General features: G+C 48.5%; 1 protein-coding gene across 5 annotated transcripts in view; it reads right to left on the bottom strand.

The window, feature by feature from the left end:
* LOC132890631 (nucleolar protein dao-5-like) overlaps positions 1–26,157 on the bottom strand; it is a 47,838-nt gene extending 21,681 nt beyond the window's left edge. For 2 of the 5 annotated variants that reach the window (XM_060927675.1, XM_060927712.1), the window contains exons 1-9: positions 25,914–26,157; positions 22,246–22,335; positions 21,856–21,936; positions 21,718–21,780; positions 9,296–9,328; positions 9,019–9,072; positions 8,863–8,922; positions 5,793–5,843; positions 5,623–5,694 (exon numbers count right to left, since the gene is read on the bottom strand). In XM_060927675.1, coding sequence (XP_060783658.1) covers positions 5,623–5,694; positions 5,793–5,843; positions 8,863–8,922; positions 9,019–9,072; positions 9,296–9,328; positions 21,718–21,780; positions 21,856–21,936; positions 22,246–22,335; positions 25,914–25,928 — 519 coding nt within the window. In that variant the 5' untranslated portion in view covers positions 25,929–26,157. The remainder of the gene's footprint in view (positions 1–5,622; positions 5,695–5,792; positions 5,844–8,862; positions 8,923–9,018; positions 9,073–9,295; positions 9,329–21,717; positions 21,781–21,855; positions 21,937–22,245; positions 22,336–25,913) is intronic. The other 3 variants (XM_060927685.1, XM_060927695.1, XM_060927703.1) reach the window with 3 other exon arrangements.
* Between the last annotated feature and the right edge of the window lie 261 nt (positions 26,158–26,418).

The following is a 26,418-nucleotide window of genomic DNA, read 5'->3' as shown; positions in this document are numbered from 1 at the left end:
ACCAACCACATCATCAAGTTTGCAGATGACACTACTGTGGTGGGCCTCATCACTAACAACGATTAAGCCAACTACAGGAATAAGGTGAGCCAACTGGTCCAGTGGAGTAAAGACAACAATCTCTTCCTGAACGTGGGGAAGACCAAAGAGATTGTGGTTGACTTCAGAAGAGGTCACTCACAGCATCCCCCTCTGACCATCAACGGTGCTGCAGTGGAGAGGGTGAGCAGCACCAAATTCCTAGGGGTGCACATCGCTGAGGACCTCTCCTGGTCCAACAACACCGCATCACTGGCCAAGAAGGCTCAAACTCGCCTCTACTTCCTCCGCAAATTGAGGAGTGCACAAGTCACCCCCCATCATGTGCTCTTTCTACAGGGGCACCATTGAGAGCGTCCTCACTGGCTGCATCACTGTGTGGTATGGAGGCTGCAATGCCTCCTGCCGGAAGACTCTGCAACGCGTAGTGAACACAGCTTGCAAGATCATTGATACCCCCTCAGCCCTCCCTTACGGACATCTATCACTCCCGTCTCACCCACAGAGCCATCAGCATCGCTGGTGACACCTCCCACCCTTCACACTCACTCTTCAGCCTCCTGCCTTCAGGGAAAAAGGTACTGGAGCCTCTGGGCCCGCTCCACAAGACTGCTAAACAGCTTCATCCACCAGGCTGTCAGGATGCTGAACTCTGTCCACTACCTACCCCTGGTCTGTAACACATTCATTCACACAAGAAACTCACTCTCATCTGTTTGCACATCACACTACAATCATTTGCATTACTGTTGTATCTGCTGCTAGTGCTCATTTGCACTACTGTTCATATACACCTCATAAGCTACTCTTCTAAGCACCTTCTCCATTACAGATATTGTACTCTATTTGCACTCCTGCTATTTTATACATTGTTTGACTTTAGAGTGTATTTTTACCTACATTATCTATCTATCTATCTATCTATCTATCTATCTATCTATCTATCTATCTATCTATCTATCTATCTATCTATTTTTTTTCCCTTAATATAAATATTTTTTTATCTGATTTTACAGGTAAGGTGAGAGAGAAACGGCATTTCGATTCTCCTACATGTCCTGGATATATAGTGAATTGACAAAAAAAAATCTTTGAATTGAATTAAACAAATCTCAGTGTTCTTTAATGTTCTTGCACAATGAATGAAGTTGTTTTGCCTTGTCAGCACCAAATGCAGAGATTAAACATCCATTCCACTCACTTGACAACCCCAGTCCCTGTTGTGTTTGGACAGTAAGTGAGCCAACTTGGCTACATATCTTACACCCAAGCTTTTTGTCTTTACACGTAAGCAAGGCATTCAGGGAGCAAAAAATACTGTACTTGATCCTTTGACCAACAGTCTGTCCATTTATGTTGAAGGAGGTTATTGTTAATGTCACAGTTGGCTGGAGTATCAGTAACAGGCATTGCTATAGCAACAGGCTCTTTGCTGTTAGTAGACGCACTAGTGTTAGCTTGTTGCTCCCCACTTGCATTTTCTGTCACAGTAGAATTTGACTGTTGAAGAGCCTTTATTTTTCCCGTTTGTTGTTTCCGACTTCTCCATGAACAAGTGAGTGAGTGTCGCATAGTCCCGCGAGCACTGAGAGAGGCGAGCTTTGCATAGCGCACCCTGGGTAACGTAGTTTAAAAGTCATAATAAAATCACCAAGAGACACTCTGATATGGAGAGGACAGGAAAGGGTACTGTGAGCTTGTGAGAAGTCCTGGTATGCCAGGGGTTAAAATCTAGAAGTGGCGGTACTGCGTACCGGTGCGGTCCGGCCCACTTAAAGCACTGGTCGCAGTGGAGCGGTTTTTGCAGGTTCTTCCTCCAGCATCATTCATGGCTGTTGGGATGAGGGCCCCTCAGATGACTCCAGAGTTGGTTCAGGCCTTGCAGTGTGCCCTCACCACAATGAGAAAAATAAAAAAGAAAAAAATATCACCCACTCCGAGGCCACTCGGCTTACCAGAACTCCTCCTCCCCGTCTGGGTAAATTGAGATACTCTAAAGCCTCCAGCCCGACTATCTTGGTCTACACCCCTGTGAGTAGTGCCCATGCCCACTGCTCCTGAGACACCATCGTCAGACCTGGCCCAGAAGCCTTGGCTCAGTGGCTGCGGGGTACATACACACACACACACACACACACACACACACACACACACACACACACACACCAGAGACCCCAGCTACTGAGTGTCCCTGTGCAGGTGGAAAGACATCTGTTGCAAGCCCTGCTTGCCTCAGACAGTACCATCACCCTAGCCCACCTCTCCATCCTGCCTGAGGCTGTGGGGATGCATGAGAGGTGGCTGCCACCAACGTCCGGGTCCGCAATGAAAGAGGCAAGTGGATGCTGACCCTCAGCATGATTCCTGACCTCCCGATCCCTCTCTTCCTAGGGAAAAATTGGCCCAGCTTCCCCAAACTCCTGCCTGCCATAAAGATGATGAGATATTGTGGGCAGCACTGGAGGTCTGGAACCCATCCCATACACAGGGGTGATAGCGTTCCGGCGCCGCGCCGGATTTCCGGTGTACCGTGGCTGGGGAAAAAAAAAAATCTAGTTCGCCCATTGTCCTGTGTCATTCTGAGATGCGCAGATAGACAGTAAAGGGAATTCCGAATTCCCTTTACTGTCTATCTGCGCATCTCAGAATGACACAGGACAATGGGCGAACTAGATTTTTTTTTTTCCCCCAGCCACGGTACGCCGGAAATCCGGCGCGGCGCCGGAACGCTATCACCCCTGCATACAGCCCCACGACGTGTGCTTGGCTGGTGAACATGAGGACGACGCCCGGGCCACTGAAGGTGAGCCAAGATATCGTCACTAATCCACTCTCATGTGCATTTCAGCAGATGACTGAGGAACGGAATTTGGGGAGAGAACAAAAGCAGGATGAGCAACTAAAATATTGCTGTGGGCAGGTTTGGTTTATCAAGGGCAGGGATCAACAACTCCACTGCCTTTCCCAGCCTCCTACTTCCTTGTCCATCAGGGGCTGTTGTATCACCACATGGTGTCAGGGTCAGTTCACCAAGATACTCACTGTTACCTGCTCAAACATAGACCTGGTAATGCATCTCCCCTATTCCCCCTCTTTGTTCAGACATCTGGTGGTGCAGAACACCCTGGAGAAGATCCAGGATTTATTCCTCTGGCCGGGGATGAATGCAGAGGTTAAAACCTTCTGCCCCTGCTGCCCCCCAGTGGCAGAACACTGCTCCAAAGAAACCTGCTTCAGCACCACTCATTCCCTTGCCCATCATTGGAGTCCCCTTCAAGAGAGTGGGCATGGATCTGGTAGGTCCCCTGCCAAAATCCACCCGGGGCTACAAATACATCCTCATCATTGTGGATTATGCCACTTGCTACTGCAAGGCAGTCCTCCTCTGAAAATCATCCTCCAAGAATGTTGCCAGAGAACTGGTCCTGTTATTTTCATGTGTGGGCCTCCCAAAGGACCTTCTTGTGGACCAGGGCACACCCTTAATGTCGAAGGTGATAATGGAAGTCACTGATTGCTGCAGGTAAAACCGGTCTGCACCACAGTATACCATTCCCAAACTGACAGTCTGGTTGAACACCAAGACCCTGAAGAGGATGTTGCAGTGTGTGGTGGATGAGGATGGGAGGAACTGGGATCTTCTCCTCCCAAACATCTTATTCATGGTACGCGAGAGACCACAACTTTCCACCAGCATAAAGCAGTTTGAGCTGCTGTCTGCAAGAAGACTCAAGGGTTTGCTAGATGTTGCGAAAGAGGCCTGGGAGGAACAGACATCTGCATTTTGCACCACCATCAAGCATGTGCAATAGATGCAAGAGCAGATCAACAAGGTGGCACCGATCACCTGTCAGCACATGCTTGAGGCCCAAGCCAGGCAAAGCAGGCTCTACAACCACCCTGCCAAACCCCAAGAATTCCAGCCCAGGTACCATGTCCTTCTGGTGCTTCCATCTGCAAGTCCCTCATCCACTGGTAGACCGTTCACGATGGTGGAGTGCATCGGCCCTGTCACCTACCGCCTGCAGCAAGCTGATAAATATCCTCAAGTGCATCATATCAACCTTCTAAAACACTGGACAGAACCACTTCCACTGCTCTCAGACTGTTCCTACAGAACCTTGAAGGCACACCCTGGTTCAACAGGGCGAAGACCTCACTGCCAGACAGTGACAAGACCTAGAAGAACTGCTAGATCAGTTTGAGGACATCTTTTCAGCAGAACCAGGTCAGCCCCACCTGATCCAACACGACGTCAAGACACACACACACACACACACACACACACACCTGGGTGGTGGTCAGACAGCGCCCTTATTGCATCCCAGAGGTGGCTAGAATACTGCGAGATGGCATCAGAGTCCACCAACCCCTGGTCAAGCCCCATCGTGATGGTGCCCAAGCCCGACAAAAGTCTGAGACTCTGCAAGAACTTTAGGAAAATCAACGAGATCTTAGACTTCAAAAGCTATGCTCTGCCCAGAGAAGATGAGCCAATCAACTGCCTGGGGAGGGCCCACTTTGTACCAACCCTTGAACTAACAAAGCAATACTCGCAGGTAGCCCTGACACCAGAAGCTCTGCCAAAAACAAACTTTTCGATGATGTCCGGCCGCTGGCAGTACCGGTTCCTACCCTTTAGCATCCACAGGGTGCCAACGATATTCCGGCACCTTGTTCTATTCCCCCACCATGAGTTTGCTGTTGCATATCTCAACAAGGTCATCATACACTCATCCACCTGGAGTGAGGAGTGAAGGCTGTCTTTGAAAAGCTGAGGACGGCTAGGCTCACCATCAAACCTTGCAAGTGCCAGCTGGGGCTGACTGAACCACAGCACCTGGGATATCACATTGGCTTGGGGGTTACTAAAATGCCAGTAGAAGAAAATCGAGGTAGTTCAGGAGTACTGCAAAAGTCAGTCTACCAATCTGCAGCAGGAGTTCCACTGCTGTTTGTATCAGGCTGATGTCAACCCCTGCACCTAAATGGACACCTTGCTGAAGACTACCAAGAGGTGGCTTTAGCTAGACCCACTCTCGGCCACCCAGGTCGCAGAGCAGGTCACCATGAAGCAGTTGTTGTGGGCTCTTCCTCCAGCCCTGTGCATGGCTGTTTGGGATGAGGGCAGTTCAGGATAAGGGCCCCTCAATTGCCCCTGGAGTTGGTTGAGGCCTTGGAGTGTACCCACACCACAGCGGAAAATCATCCAGTCCGAGGCTTCCAGGGCCACTCAGTCTCCCTACAGTGCTCCTCGTGCCCCTGTCTGGGTAAATCAAGATGCAACATTGCATCGAGGCCTGCATTTTCGGAAGGGAATGAAAACAGGAAGTGAAAGGAACAGGAAGAGGAGATTATTATTATTATTATTATTATCATCAGTTTTGTTAAATTGAATTTGAAATACATTTAAAAAAGTAAATATAGGTTGAGCTGAAAAGTTAGCAAAGTTAAAATAAAAACTTAGAATAGAAAGTGAATTCTGTTGCTCTCAGTTCCACTCTTAAATGCACTTCTGATCAGTGAAATACAGAGGAGGAGGGTGTTTTCTCTGCTCTGCTGATGTACAGATGTTTCTCCTACCTGCCCGTGAGCGCAGTTCTGAGCAGGCTTGGGAGAGCGTTTGAAAAAGCCACTCAGCACTCCTGATTTTCCCTGTAGATGAGGAACAAAATGTCATCAGATACACAGCAGTGAGAACAAGAAACATCCAGACAGGTATTTAAAAATAAAAAAAAAAAGAATGGACTTACAGCAAGATCAGCACTGCTGCGGTGTGACACTTCATCAACTGACAGACTGTCCTGATTACAAACAAACAAAAACATATTAAATACATTTAAAGACAAAGACAAGTTAAAAAGTCAGTAAATTCTGACTAAACCTAGAAAAGAATACAATTGCCAGGCTGCTCTGTAAACAGTGAGTAAAATACTGCTGTGTCAGGAGACAGCCAGATTGGTTTTGTGCCACCAATAGAGGGAGGCAGAGAGCAAACAAACAGCTCCTGCTCACCAACCTCGATATACATCTCATCTCATTATCTCTAGCCGCTTTATCCTTCTACAGGGTCGCAGGCAAGCTGGAGCCTATCCCAGCTGACTACGGGTGAAAGGCGGGGTACACCCTGGACAAGTCGCCAGGTCATCACAGGGCTGACACATAGACCCAGACAACCATTCACACTCACATTCACACCTACGGTCAATTTAGAGTCACCAGTTAACCTAACCTGCATGTCTTTGGACTGTGGGGGAAACCGGAGCACCCGGAGGAAACCCACGCGGACACGGGGAGAACATGCAAACTCCGCACAGAAAGGCCCTCGCTGGCCACAGGGCTCGAACCCGGACCTTCTTGCTGTGAGGCGACAGCGCTAACCACTACACCACCGTGCCGCCCCTCGATATACAATTAACTGCTAATCCTAGAGGTTCACATACTTTTGCCACTCACAGATATGTAATATTGGATCATTTTCCTCAATAAATAAATGACCGAGTATAATATTTTTGTCTCATTTGTTTAACTGGGTTCTCTTTATCTACTTTTAGGACTTGTGTGAAAATCTGATGATGTTTTAGGTCATATTTATGCAGAAATATAGAAAATTCTAAAGGGTTCACAAACTTTGAAGCACCACTGTAAAATCTGGAGAGCTCATAGGCTCGTCAGAGTGAAGCCATCTGGCCACCATCTTACCACTTGCATCGTGGACAGGAACAGTCATTTAGACTACTGGAAGCTACACCAAACTGGACGAGTTATGTAGTTGGTGAGAAAAATTACAAGAAAAATACCTGCATGTGCAGCAGTGAACTCTACAAACTGTCATGTCAGTGGTTGTGGATGGACATTTCACCTGCGAGTATTGATCGTGTGTGATCATTTTTGCATGTGTGTGCACAGTGCCATTTGCGTGGACCCCCCTATAGCATTTTATGATGGCTTGCAAGAGCTAAAGAAAAAAAAAACAGAAAATTGGTCTCATTGTCTTCCGTTTTTGTTGAAAATCTGACATTGATATCTGGGATGAACACTAAGATTTCCGATGGAAATGTCCCAGACTAGATCAAAGCCAAAGTCTAGACATGTTTGATCTTGATTGTGAGAGCTCAAGCTCAAAGGCTCAAATTCAAAAAGAAAAATGAACAGAGTAAATTAATCTCAGTAGCCTAAATGAAAGAAGGAAATGGCAGAAATGGCAGTGAGGGATGAAAGAGAGAAAGATGTTATTGTTCTAGTTTGGTCAGTAGTTATTTTCATTTACCGAAGGCTAAGTACAGTTGACAATGTAGATCATTGACGTGTCACACCCACTTGCACAGATTGACAAAATGAGCGTGATTGTTGTAACTACATGATTTTAGTTCAAATTGAGTGCAAGTATATTGATTAGTACTCTTAAATCAGGGTTGGTCATATTTCCCGGTAAACGGCTTATTTCCCGGACGGTGTCCGAAATATGATTTCCTGTACAAAGAAAAGCTGAAATAATCTCAATAAAAATAATTATAGTAGTAAAAAAGCCATTCAAAAAAGATCAGAGATTGAACTGGGGGAAAAAACAAAAACAGTGAAGGGAAGCGCTGTAAAGATAGGTAAGGAATATGGGTAAAGTTGAGAAAATAAGAAGAGGTAATGAAAGGAAAAAAAAGTCAGGAAATACTTCTCTTTGAGCAAGTTTGATCTGATATAACGCTTTAACACATAAGCTAAATACACACAACGGGAGTGGCAAGATGGCGGCCAGATGGCTTCACTTGTCTCTACAGCAGGGAACAAGCTAGGAGCTCTCCAGATTTTATAGAGTGCTCACTGCTCCTGCTACACCCACCCATCCCCATCGGCAGATCAATCATCTCCACCACCCTTCCTCCCCCCCAAAAAAAGTATATCTTGTAGTATATTTTCCTTTACTTTATGCAAATCCTTAAATCCTCCAACAATGATATTTATGTCAGAGAATTTCTGGTTATGATTAAATTAGGTGTCAAATAACCATCATGGAACATGCTTCCTTCCTGCAGAATCTCATCCCTCATATTTCCCATCATTCCACACACATCCAAAGGTTAATACACTAGATCATGGGCAGTCATCGCATTAAAAAGATAGAGACATTTGTTCATTCTTTGTGGTCAAGAATGTAAGTGTGGTATTGCAGGGTCACACCTGGTAGGCTTCAAGATAATGATCCAAGTAATCTCAAAATACTAGCTGTTACATAAGATAGATAATTGTACACAAGTAAAAACATTCTGGCATTTCATTTCAGTTCTTAATAAAAAGAAATAGATATGCATGGATTAGTTGAGGTACCAAATTGAACTTATAAAATATGAAATTAAATAAATGTTATGTCGGGCGGCACAGTGGTGTAGTGGTTAGCACTGTCGCCTCACAGCAAGAAGGTCCGGGTTCAAGCCCCGGGGCCGGCGAGGGCCTTTCTGTGCGGAGCTTGCATGTTCTCCCCGTGTCCGCGTGGGTTTCCTCCGGGTGCTCCGGTTTCCCCCACAGTCCAAAGACATGCAGGTTAGGTTAACTGGTGACTCTAAATTGAGCGTAGGTGTGAATGTGAGTGTGAATGGTTGTCTGTGTCTGCCCTGTGATGACCTGGCGACTTGTCCAGGGTGTACCCTGCCTTTCACCCGTAGTCAGCTGGGATAGGCTCCAGCTTGCCTGCGACCCTGTAGAACAGGATAAAGCGGCTACAGATAATGAGATGAGATTTTATGTCAAATCAGAAATCCAATAGCAGGATGTTTACAGTTTTCAAATGAAAAACCCACAAAAACATCAGAGGAAGTTTTTATCCCCTACCTTTGCTGTCACATGAGGCAAGAAAGGATTCTTGTTTTTCTTTCCTTTCCTTTTCTTTCGCTTTAGTGGATAAACAAAATTATTATTAATTATTTTTATTAAATTCTCCAAGAGAAATGAACAGAAACGTATAAGACATCATGATTAGACCAGTACTTTCTCTCTCATATCTGCAGCAGCGGCTTCATTTACACACTCGTCACTGTCGTCCTGTTACACAAACGTGCAGTGTTGTGAGCGTGTGTATAAATATTACACAAAACATTTTAATGCATTATTTTTCAGCAAACTGAAGTTTCTTAGATCTGAGCAAAATGTCAAGGCTCCATCACCACCTGGGTTCATTTAAATATTCCGACAATAAATTATAGTTTCTGCACATTATGTAATTATTATTCTTACTTGATGAACTTGTAAAGTAAATATGCTCTACCTCAGTGCGCTGGCCGACTTCCTGATCTTCCATCTGGTATCACACACACACACACACACACACACCATTTCATCAGTGGATTTCTAGTATTTCAGATAAAAGTGCTCATTTTCAGAGTCTGTGATTTAAGTCCAAAAGTTACATCAGTATTTTCATGGGGAAAATTCCTGGTATTCAGAGTCGGGTTACGCAGCTACTTAAGTGGATTTTCTGAGCTCCACACTGAAATTATAAAAATCAACTGTGTTTAGTTCACACAGTTGCAGGTTTTTTCTTGTTTTCTCTCTAGGTGTCTGAGAGCAGTGTGTATTGTAAAGGCAATAGCGTCCTCCATAGGTCTTTTGGAGTGATGTACAAACTGGAGTGGGTTCATGTTTCATTGTAGTAGCTCATTGGTTAAGTCATTGGACTGCTTATCAGAAGGTTGTGAGGTCAAATCCCAGTATGCCATGCTGTCCCTTCTGGGCCCTTAACCCTCAACTGCTTTGCTCTATAAGGGAGATTGATGTGTAAAAAAAAAAAAAAAATTTAAATAATAAATGTTCACTAAGTCGCTCTGGAGGAAGTAGACACATCTGGCACAGCTGTTCTGCAGTTCAGGAAGCCTTACAGCTGGGTAGGTATTGTTCACCTCAAAGCAAGCAGAGCATGCATTAAACTCATCTTCTAGTGAGGTGGACATCACTGTTTTTCCTGGCTGGCTCCTCCACTTCACACCAGCCATAGTGAGCACCAGATTCCTGCTGCTGTCCTGGAATCACCACACCTGATCCTCTCTCTCACTCCCATATTCCCCCATGAACCTCTACACTGAAAATAAAAAGAGCACTTGTATTCCTCTACTGTGCTGGTGTTGAACTGCTATAGCTTGCTACAGTGGTGGAGAATTTGCGCATGACCCCCCACCCCCACCCACGCCCCTAGGCTGTGGGACACACCTGCACCATCAAGGCCACATGCGTGCATAGTTGAGGTGGCCATCGCCAATGTCCAGGTCTGTGGTGAAAGAGGTGAGTGGATGCTACCGTAGGCATGATTCTTGACCTCCCGGTCCCCCTCCTCCTAGGGTGAGATTGGCCCATCTTCCCCAAACTTTTGCATGCCATATGGAGGACAGCAGATGATGTTGACAGCTGCACCCAAGATCTGGAACCTGCCCTACCACATGTGCTTGGCTGGGAAACATGAGGACAATACTGACAGAACCACTGAAGGGGAGTCAAAAACCCTCACTAACCCACTCTCACATGTCTTTCAGCAGGTGATGAATGACAGGACCTTTGCAAGAGAAGAAAACCAGAATGAACAGCTAAAACATTGCTGGAGTAGGTTTGACTCATCCAGAGCAGGGATCAACCACTGGGGCCGCCTCTCCCGACCTCCTACTTCTTGTCCACCAAGGGCAACTGTAATCACCACATGGTGTTTGTGTGAAGTTGGCACCCCATATGTTGAAAATTTGAATAAAAACCTTTTCATTTGTTTGTGCATCGTTTGTGCACGTTTTCACCATATGGGGTGCCAACTTCACACAGGTCCACAGTGTGCATCAGGGCCAGCCCACCAAACTACTCCTTGTTCTCTGCTCAAAGGTGGAACTGGTATGGAATCTTGCCCATTTCCACCTCTTGGGTGGCCACCTGGCAGTGCAGAACACCCTTGAGAAGATCCAGGGACGAATGCAGAGGTGAAAAACTTCTGCCACCACTACCCCCAATGTCAGCACACTGCCCCAAAGAAACCTGGACCAAGACCGCTCATTCCCCTGCCCATCATCGGAGTTCCATTCAAGAGAGTGAGCATGGATATGGTGGGTCCCCTGACAAAATTTGCCCCAGGGCCATGAGTACATCCTTGTCATTGTAATTTACACCACCTGCTACCCTGAGGCAGTCTCCCTTCCAAAAATCATCCTCCGTGAACGTTGCCAGAGAACTGGTCCTGTTGTTTTCACATGTGGGCCTCCTAAAGAACATTCTTATGGACACACCCTTTGTGTTGAGAATGAAGACACATATCTGCCAGTTGCTGCAGGTAAAGCAGGTCCGCACCTCAATGTACCACCCCAAAACTGATGTCCTGGTCAAATGCTTTAACAAGACCCTGAAGAGGATGTTGCAGCATGTGGTGGATGAGGATGGCAGGAACTGGGCAGCATAGTGGTGTAGTGGTTAGCACTGTCATCTCACAGCAAGAAAGTTCTTGGTTCGAGCCCAGCAGCTGATAGGGGCCTTTCTGTGTGGAGTTTGCATGTTCTCCCCTGTGTCTGCGTGGGTTTCCTCCAGGTGTTCCAGTTTCCCCCACAATTCAAAGAGAGGCAGTTAGGTTAACATGGGATGGCCTTTGGCTAAAGTGCCCTTGAGCAAGGCACCTAACCCCCAACTGCTCCCCAGGTGCTGTAACATACCTGGGAAGAACAGCCATCTTCATTGAGCATAGGCAACAGATGCGAGAGGGGATCAACAAAGTGGCACCAATCATCTGCCAGCACATGCTCAAGGCCCAGGCAAAGCAAGATCTACAACTGTCCTGCCAAGCCCCGAGAATGGCCACACCTGGAGGGCTTTAAGATGATGATCCAAATAATCTTAAAATACTAGATAGTTTCATGAGATAGATATCCTAAATTACCATGTTTGCTCCAGGCATAAATGCTGGCTTGAGGTTGGCTGCTAGCTGAGGGGAAGTTCAGCTCTTTTTAGGGAGTGAGATCATTTGGCTCAGCTCATTAATAGGAACTGACTCTTTCAACTCCCCAACAAAACTTTTCTCTCAGAAACCAGACATATTTGTGATAGCTTGACCACCAATTGTTCATACCTGCCTACTCATCACATTTACTGGTTAATGAAATCACACTTTTCCTTCTACGTAACAAAATGAAATTTTTTGGCATTTTTTTTCAATATACATTTTTAAAGTGAAATGCATCGTGTGTGTGTGTGTGTGTGTGTGTGTGTGTGTGTGTGTTAGGGGTGGTGGAGGTGTGGTGAGAAGGATCCAAAAGCAGAACACAGACAGTAATCCAATAAATAAGGTGATTTAATCCAGGGAAAAAAGGGTGTGCCAAAAAGGTAAACAAACAGGACAAAAACACAAATGGCAAAAATAGTCCTGGGAAAAAGAGCCAAAAAAACTTGACAAAAACATGAGACAGGTAAGGACAAAAATGCTAGAGCAAAAAACCATGATCAAGAAAAATGCGCTAGTGCAAAAAACGAGGGTTATGTATATTACCGCAGTTCTATGAGTTTCGGATGACCGCCAGAGGCGGTGCTTTCAGCACATGGATATCCATCACACGAACGTGCAGGTCGAGTAATAGTAACAACAAAGTCACGTGTGACCTGGGTGACGTCACCCCGTGACCCTGGCATAAAAGACCGGTAAACCCAGGAAGTGACCTCTTGGCAAATCTTCTCGTGTACACTCCGAGTGACTGCCAAGCTCTGGCGGTCATCTGAAACTCATAGAACCGCGGTTATATGCATAACCCTTGTTCTATTTCGTTTCTCCTGACCGCCAGAGGCGGTGCTTTCAGCACATGGATGACTAATACCAACCAGGTCATGAGGAGTGCCTACCCGTACTCAGTGCTGCTGCGACGGGCCTGGAATGACAGCCGTCGCCACAGGATTATGTGGGACGACATTAAGACGGTAAAACCTGGTGAAGGTGCAGCTGGAAGCCCAGGAGGCTGCGCTGCATATGTCTGAAAGGGGCATGCCCTTCAGTGATGCCCATGAGGCCGCCACGCCCCGTGCAGAGTGCGCCCTGACAGCCGGAGGAATCGGGGAGCCACTGTGCCTGTAGGCATATAATATGTACTCGACTATCCATTTGGATAGCCTCTGCTTAGAGAGCGCCAGACCCCTCCTCGGCCCTGTGTGGCACAGAAACAGGGCGTCACTCCTACGGAAGCCCTCTGTACGGGACACGTACACCCTGAGGGCGCGAACTGGGCACAAAAGTTCCGACCTCTCACCATGGCCCGCCTCGAACGCCGCAAGGCTAAGGGGCTGGTTGACGAAGGTAGCAGAGAGGGTCTTCGGGAGGAAAGAGGGGTTAGGCCACAGAGTGACCCCACTGTCGCCGGAGTGCCACTGCAGGCACTCCCCACTGACTGACAGCGCGTGTAATTCCCCGACGCGCCTCGTCGATGTAATGGCCAGAAGAAAAGCAGTCTTCAGGGAGAGCCATGAAATGTCTGCCGTGAGCAGGGGCTCAAACGGTGCGTTGCAGAGAGCCTGCAGCACCAAGTGAAGATCCCATGTGGGTACCCGGCTCCGTCGGGGGGGTCTCAACCAGAGAGCACCCTTCAAGAAACATGCCACCAAGGGGTGGGACCCCACGGTCCTTCCCCCAACTCTGGCATGCTGAGCAGAGATGGCAGCTGCATAGACCTTGATGGTGGCAGGAGTAAGACCCTTATCAAACAGAGACTGGAAGAACAGTAGAATGGTCGGCAGGGGGCAGCATGTAGGCTCCTCCCCCCGAGTTAAGCACCAGTTGGAGAAAAGCCTCCATCTGTTGGCGTAGAGGGCATTGGTGGAGGGTGCCCGAGAGCTTGCAATGGTGTTGACCACTGCCGGCTCACAAAGACCTAGCAGGGGGTCCGGCCCTTCAGCGGCCACACCCAGAGCTGCAGACGGGCTGGATCCGGGTGCCAGATCTGCCCTCCCAGCTGTGATAGCAGGTCCGTCCTCACTGGCAGGCACCAGGGGTCGCCGTTCAGAAGTTGCAGCAACTTGGGGAACCACACTCGGCCTGGCCACCGAGGGGCGATAAGCAGCAGCCCGTGGTGGTCCATCGCAACCCTGTGTAGGGTTGGCACGATCAGCGGCAGAGGGGGAAGGCATACAGCAGTTGCCTCGGCCAAGCATGCGCCAGCGCATCCTGGCCCAGGGGACTGGGGCCGTGGAGGCTGAACCACAGAGGGCAGTGTGTCGACTCCTGGCAGGCAAAGAGGTCCACCTCTGCCCTGCCAAAACATTCCCAGATGGCGAGAACCACCGCTGGGTTGAGTCTCCATTCCCCGGGATCGGGGTCCTGGCGGGACAGCAGATCCGCTGCCCTGTTGGCAGTGCCTGGCAAGTACATGGCACGCAGGCTCAAGAGATGTCGATGGGCCCACCGCAGAAGTTGGCCGGCCACTTCCAAGCACTGGAGGGACTTGGTGCCTCCCTGGTGGTTGATGTAGTACACTACCGTAGCGTTGTCCGTCCGCACCAAAACGTGTCTGCCGGCCAGGCCTGGGAGGAAGTGCTGTAGGCCGAGGAACACAGCCCGTAGCTCCAGCACGTTGATGTGCTGCTGTCGCTGCCCTGGACTCCAGTAGCCTCTGACGGTCCGGCATTGCCAGACTGCACCCCAGCCTCCCAGGGAAGCATCCGTGGTGATGACCTCCCTCCAGGAGGGGATAGCCGCCAGCGGAACACCCCGCAGAAGGTAAGCCCTCCTCCTCCATGGACGGAGGAGCCTGAAAAAAGTATCCGTCACCTTCACGAGCCTGTGCCCGTGCAGCACCGGGTGGAGGTGGAGACCGTTGAGCCACCTCTGAAGCGGGCGCAAGTCCAGGAGTCCCAGCGGGACCAGGGAGGAGGCTGCCGTAAGCATGCCCAGCAGGCGCTGAAAGGTCTTCAGGGCGAGTGACCTGCCCCGTCCGAAGCGGCCAAGCAGCAGGCGGATGTTGTGGATCCTGGTCTGGGAGGGGGTTGCCATCAATGACCTCGAATCCAGGTGCATGCCCAAGAAAGTCATCTCCTGGCTGGGCACCAGCGAGCTTTTCTTGTAATTCACCCTGAGCCCCAGCTCTGCGACATGTGAGAGCACAGTCGCGATGTCGGTGTGGGCCTGAGCTGCTGGCCGTGAACAGACGAGCCAGTCGTCCAGGTAAGGCAGGACACGCAAACCCCTTGCCTGAAGTGGTGCCGCTGCCACACACCTGGTGAACACACGGGGTGCCAGCGATATCCCAAAGGGCAGAACATTGAACTCGAAAGCCTGGCCCTCGAAGGCAAACCGCAGGAACTGCCTGTGGTGTGGCGCAATGGGAACATGGAAGTAGGCGTCTTTCAGGTCGATGGTGGCAAACCAGTCACCCGCCTGGATGTGGTGCAAGACATCCACTGTACGCAGCATGCGGAATCTCATGGTCTTCAAGTGGGAGTTGAGGGACCTCAGGTCGAGGATCGGGCGGATACCGCCGTCCTTCTTCGGAACCAGAAAATACCTGGAGTAGAACCCACCTTGCTGTCTCTGCCTGTCCACGGGAGAGATTGCTCCTTTCTCCAGGAGGGTGGCAATTTCCTGCCGGAGGACGAGGGACTTCCCCGGATGGCTCACGGTGGTGTGTTTGACCCCATGAAAATGTGGCGGGCGGCGGCAGAACTGGATGCGGTAACCCTCGGTGAGGGTCACCAGCACCCAGGGGTCTGGGGTCAACGCTCTCCAGCTTTGGAGCTGTTCGCTGGAAAAGCGGCCGACCGCCGGCGCGCTGATGTCAGCGCCGTCCAGAGCGCCCCCATCAGTCACCATGGGGGCGACGAGGAGCGGACTGGGTGTAGGGGGTGGCACCGCGGGTCCGGGAGGTGGTGGGGCGACGAAAGTCATCAACCCGTCTGGTCTCCTGGTGGGTGCGTGGCCGAGACAGAGTCGGTGTGGGCCCCCTGGAGGACTGGGCAGCATTGCCATGGTGGTGGACCTGGCGGAGGCCAGCGAACTGCTGTCGCGCCTTGACGACCTGGGCACTCCGGTCCAGGGCTTGCTGAGCGGAGCCAGCTCCCCGGGGACAACAGGGAGAGAGCGCAGCACACGCCGGTCGGGCTCGGCCAGAGGGGACTGTGCCAGCCATATCTGCCGGCGGGCGAGGGTGAGATATGACATCAGCCGGCCCAGTTCCCGCGACGAGTAGGCAAAGGCCTGGAGAGCCGCGTCACACAGCTCCCGTGATGCCGCGTTCGTCCCCTCCAGCGTCTGGGCGAGGGCCAGCAGCAGATGGGACATGGAATTGTCAATACGACCCATTCGTGCCGCCGTGTCGTATCCCCGCACGATGAGGTCGTCGGTCGCATGGTATTGGGTGCGGGGGCATCGGGCGTCAGGCCGCAGAGCCTCGTTGGGTGAAAGGACGAGGGCAGCCATGGAGGGCTCAATGTTGGGCATCTGCTGGAGGCCGTAGGTAGGGGCGTCCTGCATTGCTGCCAGGGCCCTGCAGTCACTAGGGAGGTGGGAAAGGCGTCTAGGGTCCGCCCAACACCTCTGTAACTCCTCGATGTATGGGGCCGAGGGCGGAACAGACAACGAGGAAGGCTGTGTGGAACCTCTGAAGAAAGCGCTCTGATGCTGGGCCACCGGGGGTGTGTCCAACCCCAGACGGGCCAATGCAGCCCTCAGCGTTGGCTGGATGGATGAGCGTCCGCCTTCCGACGCTGTCACGGTGCCATGGCTGGTGGCCTGGGAACCGGCCGGAGAGGTGGAGTCGTGACCGTCAGACCCACCGCAGTCAAAGCTCTCTGACGCCCAGATTGACAGTTCATCCAGGCCGCGTGCATCAACGGCCGGTGACAGAAGCGTTGGTGATGGTGAATGGTCGGGTTGCCAGGCAGAAGGGGTGGCTGCGGGAACACTGCTGCCCTGTGGTGGAGGCTGGAGATTCGCCAGCAGGGCCTTCATCTCCTCCAGCTCGGTGGACATCACCTCCACCTTCTGAGCCAAATCGCCCGAGCGCTTCTTTTTCGCCTTAGAAGCGGAGACGCGTGGGGGAGCCCCACGGCGCTTGCTGGGCCCCGCTGCTGCAGCCGACACCATGTCCTGTCCCCCCGAGGCCCGGGGGATGTCAGACGGAGGATCCAACCGAGCCAGCCTGGCGGTCCGCGCAGCCACACTCAGGCACATGCAGTCTGCGCAGGCCATGTCCGTCAGCCCCTGCCGCAGGTGATCAATACCCAGGCACGAGGGGCACTCGCGGTGGCCGTCCTCCGGCTCGAGGGGGGCCCGGCAGTTGGCGCAGCGAGAGAATAGGTCCATGACACCTGGCTGGCAGAAGGGAACTTAAAAAATAGGGCGAGAACACCCCAAGTAAGTATCCCCAAAATAAACAATCAGGCGGCGATGAAAAACGACTGGGCGAACACACCCGTGGTCGGGAATATTAACAAGGATAGGCGCCGTGCGCCACAGAACTGATAAACAGCGGCGAGAAACACCGCTTTAATTTAAATGAATGAAAACCGCTTACCTGAACAAAAAACAAGCCGGCCTCCAGCGGCGAGGACACCGCCCCGGAGGGCTAATCAGGTAACTCCACCGAGCGAGAGCACTCAGCTTAACGGAGTAACAAATCAATACGAATATAACGACAAGAGAAAGAGAATTGGTGGACTTAACGCAGTTTCTTGGAGGAGGCGTAAGCACAGCCCCAACCCTACGGGTAACGAAACTAACACAGCGCTTTGTCCAAATTCCAATCCAACTCGCAACCTGCAAACGCGAGAAGATGCAAGAGGTCACTTCCTGGGTTTACCGGTCTTTTATGCCGGGGTCACAGGGTGACGTCACCCAGGTCACACGTGACTTTGTTGTTACTATTACTCGACCTGCACGTTCGTGTGATGGATATCCATGTGCTGAAAGCACCGCCTCTGGCGGTCAGGAGAAACGAAATAGAACCATGAACTAGAAAAATAAGCTAGAGAGAAAACCCATGAACCACAATGAGGCACAGAAACAGCTAGAGTAGCAAAACAAGACATTCTGGCGAAGTCAGAGTCTGAGAACAGCGTATTTATAAGCAGCGGTGAAAACCAGGAAGTGAATACAGGTGAGATGGAATTCCCGTCCCGGATCCGGATCGGCGCTGGCGTGAGAGATCCGTAATCTCCGGGGTGGATGTCCGGGGCGAAGCATGACAGTGTGTGCTTTCATAAACACATATTCCTTAATATTTTGGTGTCTGTTGCATTTGTGGAAAATTTGATTGTATTTAGCGAGATAATTATTAAGATCATTTTAAAATTTCAGATACTTTAAATGAAAGTTTAGCTCAGATGCAGAACAATAAAAAAGGCTCTCATAAAGGAGTCAGATCTCAACGTTCACCAAAAAGTGCCAACTCATTCACAAATGATCCATCAATAAGCAGTGCTAGGGTCTGTGCAGCAAAAGTACTAGCTGTCAGATTTATTGGATAACAGGTATAAAACCCTGCACATTACAAGAATGCACTCAATAATTCATTCAAAATCAAAAGGTACATTAATAAATGGAGAAGGGGAAGTTAGAGTGGTGTCTTGCAGGCATGCTGTAGGAATTGCTTAGGCCCACTTTACACGGGGACGGTCTGAAACAAAAACGCAAAAGTCCGTTTTCGTTCTCACTTTTTTCCGCGTCTACACGACCGTTTTCAAGGAGGAAATCTGCGTCTATACGGTGGCGCATAAATGTGTGGAATTCAATTGGATGTGCATGCCAGGCGGCTAGGTGGTGCTGTGAAAGACCTCCGCTATGTCTGCACGCATGCACAACGTCTTCCGTCTTGTCTGATCTACACATCTGCGCCGCGAAAACTTTGACTACTCTGGCTATGGTAAGTAAGAAAGTAAGAGCATACTATACCCGCCTCTGTTCATTAACGGTATATGTGCAGATTTGGTATAGATGTTCGAAGGACTCCTGGACGTTTATTAAAGCTGCCAGAGCAGCTTGAAGGTCCGTTGGATCGATGTAATCAGACATGCTCTTACTTTTTTACTTTCTTACTTCCCGGGCTGGCATGTACAGTATATGACATATGTATGACGTAAACGCGTACCCGACGTGAGCAGATCCGAGCAGAGTTTCGCGTATTGGGTAGTTTAGACGGATATGCAACGGGGGCTGTTTTTAACTTATCCACTCTGCAAGGCGTTTTCAATTTTTTCCGTTTTTCAGCCTCGGAAACGCCGTCCCCGTGTAGACGAAAGGCACTTCCGATAAAATATTTAGTCATTTTTACCTGACAGCGTCCTCGTGTAAACGGGCCCTTAGTGTGTTAACTGCATTTCAGAATCAGAACGTGACCAGCAGCCCATCAGGGACGATCACAACCTCCCCTCTGAGATTTGTTGACTGATGGTAGGCTACATTACGTTATGCTAACCTTAACTCAGGCCAGTAGTTCTGTTGGAGTTTCACATAGCAGCTTCTTGCCAACTGTTAAGTGCAACTATGGCAAAACAAACCGTCATCACTGGCCAGCTGATGTCACTCATGTTGGTTGTTTCTTGTAGGTGTGGCCTAGATCATGTATTTATAGTTCCAATGAGAAACAGTAGGAGCTATATGGATTTAAAGCACTAACTAGTTAAACACAAAATTAAAGGAGAACTGAAGTCATTTTTAAACTTGCTTTATTTCTTAATTAACTTGTTAATTACGTTTTTGGTTTTAGTAACCTTGTATCGTGACTCATACTGGCAACTAATTGCAATTAAATATTATACTTATCGGCCTGTTTGGTATTTAGCCATGTTGATTTTAGTTCATTTGGTCCATGGCAGGCGTCGTTTATTACGTCGTGTCAGCGCCGCCATTTTGAAAACTGTTCTCCAAATGAAATATTGCACAAAAAAAAAAAAGGAGTTTAAATGACGATTACTGCCTACTTTTTTCAAACTTTCCTGATTGCTATCAAAACAAACAAAACTTCTATGGAATCAATTTTGTGCCAAAATGTTCATACAATACTTTTGAAATATCAAACAAAAACGACAAATCAAAATACAAAAAAAGTCAGTTTTTTTAGACCGGCAAACAAATCATTCGTGTAATCGTGCAAAATATCAGTCTTTTTCTCTTCAGAAACCTTTTATTTTTGTTCCGCGTCTTTCTCAGTTTTGTTTGACGTAATTTATTTTGGTTGTGATTCCAGCTTTCTTGTTTGCGCTCCCTGACTTTTTGCTTGCAGTTTTGGCACAAACTTCACGTGTGGGTGGGCTGTCCAGGAATGCATTCCCATTGGCTAACTTGTGTTTGACTGACAGCTACGCTCAGCCATTCCCTACTCGGATTCTGGCGGACTGTTTGACGAGTGGCCGATCCATTGACAGTAAACAAGGATCGAGTGGACTTCAGTGGCGACTATGATATTGAATTAATTCAACAAAGTGTAAATTCAGTATCATAGTCGCCACCGAAGTCCACTCGATCCTTGTTTACCGTCAATGGATCGGTCACTCGTCAAACAGTCCGCCAGAATCCGAGTAGGGAATGGCTGAGCAGAGCTGTCAGTCAAACACAAGTTAGCCAATGGGAATGCATTCCTGGACAGCCCACCCACATGTGAAGTTTGTGCCAAAACTGCAAGCAAAAAGTCAGGGAGCGCAAACGAGAAAGCTGGAATCGCAACCAAAATAAATTACGTCAAACAAAACTGAGAAAGACGCGGAACAAAAATAAAAGGTTTCTGAAGAGTAATAGACTGATATTTTGCACGATTACACAAATAATTTGTTTGCCAGTCTAAAAAAAATTGACTTTTTTTGTATTTTGATTTGTCGTTTTTGTTTGATATTTCAAAAGTATTCTATGAACATTTTGGCACAAAATTGATTCCATAAACTTCCGGTTTGATTACATCAGCATTCGAGCAAGGGCGTGTGCGTCTTTTGACAACACTGGCAGACGTTGGTCACTTTGATTTCCTGTACGTTTTACTTCCGTCCTACGATGTCTCGCACAGGTCTCAACGAATCTCGTTTACGGCCATTGCTTTGACATATGGACTGATATATTACAGAGCATATTTCAAACACTCATAACTTGCTACAGCAGTGACAACATAGCGATCAAAAATGCATTCCTATATTTACTAAAATGAGATAAATAGAATTTTGATAATAAATTTGCCTTCAGTTCTCCTTTAAATGTACTAATCAGCATGATTTTTTAAAAAATTTATGTTACATGCTCATTATTTTCTTGCTTCATTCTCAGATTAGATTAGCAAAGCAAGCTAACTGTACTAGATACATACATTCACCAGAAACACCAATGTTCTCTGCTACTTCCTTCCAAGCTTCATTTTTTTTTCATAATATCTCCAGACACATTAGTGAGAGGTCGCAGATGACAGGACGAGATTAAATCATGCTTCTAAATAAATAGGAACTAATTGCAGGTAAGAACTAAAGTTGTGAACAGGAAGCTGAAGAAACGTCACACCACATGCGCCATAGGTTTCATCCAAGGACACATTAAAGCTGACTGTTTTGGATTTGTTTCTTCTTTCCAGCATCATTGTGAATTTGGATAGAATTAAGAAAATGGTACTTGGATGTCACTGAAATCACAGCTCTGTGTCGCACACACGCAAAAAACATTACTTTGTCTCTCGCTAGTGTGAATGTTGGGTAAAAGAGAAAGCAATTAAATCTCTGCTGTACCTGATTATGATCTGTGTCAGTTGGATTTACACTCAGACGGTGTGTGACGGAGTTTCTGAGCTCCTGATGAACAGAAAAATTGATCATCACAAACATCACAATCTCTGTTTTTCATCATTATACTGTAACACACTGTACCTCCTCACTGGGTCTTGGAGGGACAGGAGGGGTTTCATCTGCTCTGTCTTTCTTCTCTGTAATGTCTGAGCTCCCATCACCCTGAAGCAAACACACACACACACACACACACACACACACACACACACACGTTTTTCACAGAAGGGAAAGGGAAGAGAATGAAAATGGGAAGTGAAAGGAACAGGAAGAAAAGAAGAAGATCCATTTTGTTAAATTAAATATTAAATTTTAAAATAAAAGAAAATATATTGAGTTAAAAAAAAAGTTAGCAAACTTAAAATACACTTAGAATAGAAACTGAATTCTGTTGGTTTCAGTTCCACTCTTAAGTGCACTTCTGATCAGTGAAAAGCAGATGAAGAGTGTGTTTTCTCGGCTCTTCTGACGTACAGATGTTTCTCCTACCTGGCCATCAGCGCAGTTCTGAGCAGGTTTGGGAGAGCGTCTGAAAACGCCACTCAGCACTCCTCCTGACTTTTCCTGTAGACGAGGAACAAATGTCATCAGACACGCAGCAGTGTACGGTCTGTACCATTCATTCACAGATAGCACGCACTATCCACTGAGCACGCACTATCCACTGAGCACTTCTCTTTTTTTTTTGAAAGATGAGGAAAAAAGGGGGGAGGGACAAAAGTTGTCCATTTTGCTTCCCATCATTCATTTTCAGATTTTTTGATTTTTTTTTTTTTCAACTTTTACAGGCTTCATGCATTTCTGCCCATCACAGGTGATGTAAATGTGAGCAGAGCTGAAACTGTCTGGATTGTGAAAGACTGACTGGACTGAACTGAGACAATGACTGATGTACAAAATTATTAACCAACCTGCCAATGACGAGCAAACATTTTACTGCTACTACTGATACGGTTAAATCTACTACATACTTATTAATATCGATAATAAACATGTAAATACAAAAAACAACGATAAAATATCTATGAATAAGTAATAATAAAAGAAACCATATGTAAAATATAAAGTTAACTGGGCAGATAGCTCAGGCTCAGTTACTTCATGATAATGAATATATTTATTTGAACATTTTTAATACAAAGTATACATTCAGACAGGGGCGGCACGGTGGTGTAGTGGTTAGCGCTGTCGCCTCACAGCAAGAAGGTCCTGGGTTCGAGCCCCGTGGCCGGCAAGGGCCTTTCTGTGTGGAGTTTGCATGTTCTCCCCGTGTCCGCGTGGGTTTCCTCCGGGTGCTCCGGTTTCCCCCACAGTCCAAAGACATGCAGGTTAGGTTAACTGGTGACTCTAAATTGAGCGTAGGTGTGAATGTGAGTGTGAATGGTTGTCTGTGTCTATGTGTCAGCCCTGTGATGACCTGGCGACTTGTCCAGGGTGTACCCCGCCTTTCGCCCGTAGTCAGCTGGGATAGGCTCCAGCTCGCCTGCGACCCTGTAGAAGTATAAAGCTGCTAGAGATAATGAGATGAGATGACATTCAGACAGAGTGTTTTGGTAAACTGGGATGTATGGATGCTGTCAGTCCCCACTCGAGTTTGTTGACGGTGTAGTGGCTGCTGCTTTATGTCCCGGGGCTCCCTCATGCCTATGTTACCTTCTGGCTCTCTCCTTTTAGTTATGCTGTTAGAGTTAGTTGCCGAAGTCCCAGCACAATATGTATACTGTTCCCACTTATTCAGGTGACATTGGGCATACCCAACAACCTGTGCACCCCCGTCCCCCTTTGAGTTACATGTCAATCCTGAGATTGAGATGCTGAACCTCTTCTGCTCCTCGTACCTGCTGGATCCATCCTGATGCCGTGTCTGGTTGGAGTCTCATCACATCGCTCCTGTAGAGGACGGCCCTATATGGACAGTTGAAAGTCACACTTGGAGGACGCTCTGGACTCTTACAGTAATGCTTTTATGGCTGAGGACTACAGTTGGCTTGCTAACTTTAGGACTGCAGTTGTCGTGAACAGTTTTGCACTCAGGGGAGGCACGGTGGTGTAGTGGTTAGCGCTGTCGCCTCACAGCAAGAAGGTCCGGGTTCGAGCCCTGTGGCTGGCGAGGGCCTTTCTGTGTGGAGTTTGCATGTTCTCCCCGTGTCCGCATGGGTTTCCTCCGGGTGCTCCGGTTTCCCCCTGTGGCAGCGGCGGCGTGGCCAAGCATCGGGTATGTGGCAGTGGGGGCATGGCCAAGCATCGGTCTGTGACAGGAGGGCAGAGTCAGGGAAGGTAAGTGGCAGAATCACTACACCTGATGTCAATTAACCTGTGTTTGTGTGTCTTCCCAGTGACCGCACCCTATATAAAGAGAGAGAGAGAGCAGAGGAAGGCAGCTCTCTCTGGAACCAGTCAACTGATGTGTTCTTTTCAGAGACAAATATATCCAGTCACACAGAACACACCAGTTGACTGGTTCCAGAGAGAGCTGCCTTGCTCTGCTCTCTCTCTCTCTTTATATAGGGCGCGGTCACTGGGAAGACACACAAACACAGGTTAATTGACATCAGGTGTAGTGATTCTGCCACTTACCTTCCCTGACTCCACCCTCCTGTCACAGACCGATGCTTGGCCACGCCCCCGCTGCCACACCCCCACAGTCCAAAGACATGCAGGTTAGGTTAACTGATGACTCTAAATTGATCGTAGGTGTGAATGTGAGTGTGAATGGTTGTTTGTGTCTATTGGCCCTTTTCCACTACCCTTTTTCAGCTCACTTCAGCCCGACATGGCTCGCGTTTCGACTACCTCAGAACAGCATGACTCAGCTCGCTTCAGCCCTGCTCAGCACCCAAAACTCGCACGGTTTTGGAGTGGGGCTGAAGCGAGCCAAACCGAGCCGAGTGGGGCTAGGGGCGTGAGGAGACACTCCCCTGTGCACTGATTGGTGAGAAGGAGTGTCCTCACATGCCCACACACGCCCCGCCAGCACGCTGGGATCTGTAAACACCGTAAACCCGGAAGAAGAATTACGAATTACGAGAATTTCTGAAGCCTTATGCGCCTCGCCTCATCTATACGCTCTTGCCAGTATCTGTTGGCGTTGTCGGTGACAACAAGCCACAGCACCAAGACCAGCAACACTAACGACTCCATGTCCTCCATGTTTATTGTTTACTATCCGGGTCGTAAGACTACCGCTTAAAAGGTCACTGATGTCACTGTTTGCGCCGCCTAACGACATCACGTGATGTCCACCCACTTTCGCTAACTCCACCCAATGTGTCCACCCACTTCCAGCCAGCACGGTTCAGCGCGGTTGTAGTTGAAATGCAACTCCAACAGCCCCACTCAGCTCGACTCAGCACGGCACGGCTCAGCGTTGGTAGTGGAAAAGCGGCATATGTGTCAGCCCTGTGATGACCTGGCGACTTGTCCAGGGTGTACCCCGCCTTTCGCCCGTAGTCAGCTGGGATAGGCTCCAGCTTGCCTGCGACCCTGTAGAACAGGATAAAGCGGCTACAGATAATGAGATGAGATGTTATAGTCATGATGTCTGTTGTTGCCCAAATGAGGATGTGTTCCCTTTTGAGTCTGGTTCCTCTCGAGGTTTCTTCCTCATGGCGTCTGAGGGAGTTTTTCCTTGCCACATCATTGGGGATAGATTAGGGATAAAATTAGCTCACGTTTTAAGTCACTAAAATGCTGTCAAGCTGCTTTGGGACAAATGCTTATTGTTTAAAGCGCTATACAAATAAACTTGACTATTTCATGTGGTTATGGGAGGAGTGTTATTGTTGTTGGCCACACCCCTAAGAACAGCGTCGACACCGGTTGTGACCACGCCCCCAACATAACTATCTGAGAGACTGTGAGGCAGAGAGAAGTTTGTGATGAGCGATTTGTTTTTGGATTAAAACTCCGGTTAAAGTGTCTGATCTGTCTGTTTATTGTAATCGTTTCAATCCTTAAAGCCAACAAACCGCATTAAACTGGTTTTGTGACTCCTCAAGGTTGAAGCACGCGCTGCCAGGAAACAGAACTAAATGTGGAGTTCCGTTTGGGACTGAAAGCCTTTGAGCCCGCCCACTGCTCCCACTGCCACTCACTACTGCCACTCTCCCCACAACAAGCGCCGAGAAAAGAGAGAAACCCACCCGCCTTCTTACCATCTTCCAGCTCTTCCTGACCACGAGTTCAACAGGACCGGAGTGAGCTTCAGCTGGAAGTCAGTGCGCCTCTTCCTCTGGGTGTGGCCCCTGCAGGTGTGCACTTCTTAGCCCTTCTCTCTGACTGGAAAATTCCCACTGAAGAAAGAATGTCACGGTGCAAATAATCCGCCTGTTTGGGTTTGGAAAACGCCTTCTGTTTCATGTGGAAGGCCAAAGAGGCCACGAATCATGACTACTGACTGGGACTCGTGTTGACCACATTCTTCTTGACTTCATGTCTCATCTCATTATCTCTAGCCGCTTTATCGTGTTCCACAGGGTCGCAGGCAAGCTGGAGCCTAAGGTATTAGGCAGAGACCCGTCCACCCGTAAATTTGACGGGCAATTACCGATTTCAACGGGCAAGTATACACACAGACGGATACTGAAACGGACGATAATGGCGAAATTTTTCGCACATGAATACTCCCACGTCATCCGATAAATCCAG

The sequence above is a fragment of the Neoarius graeffei genome, chromosome 1, assembly GCF_027579695.1.
Source record: "Neoarius graeffei isolate fNeoGra1 chromosome 1, fNeoGra1.pri, whole genome shotgun sequence".
NCBI lineage: Eukaryota > Metazoa > Chordata > Actinopteri > Siluriformes > Ariidae > Neoarius > Neoarius graeffei.
Note: the sequence above shows the minus strand (reverse complement) of the source record. Positions and strands in the feature narration are given on the sequence as shown.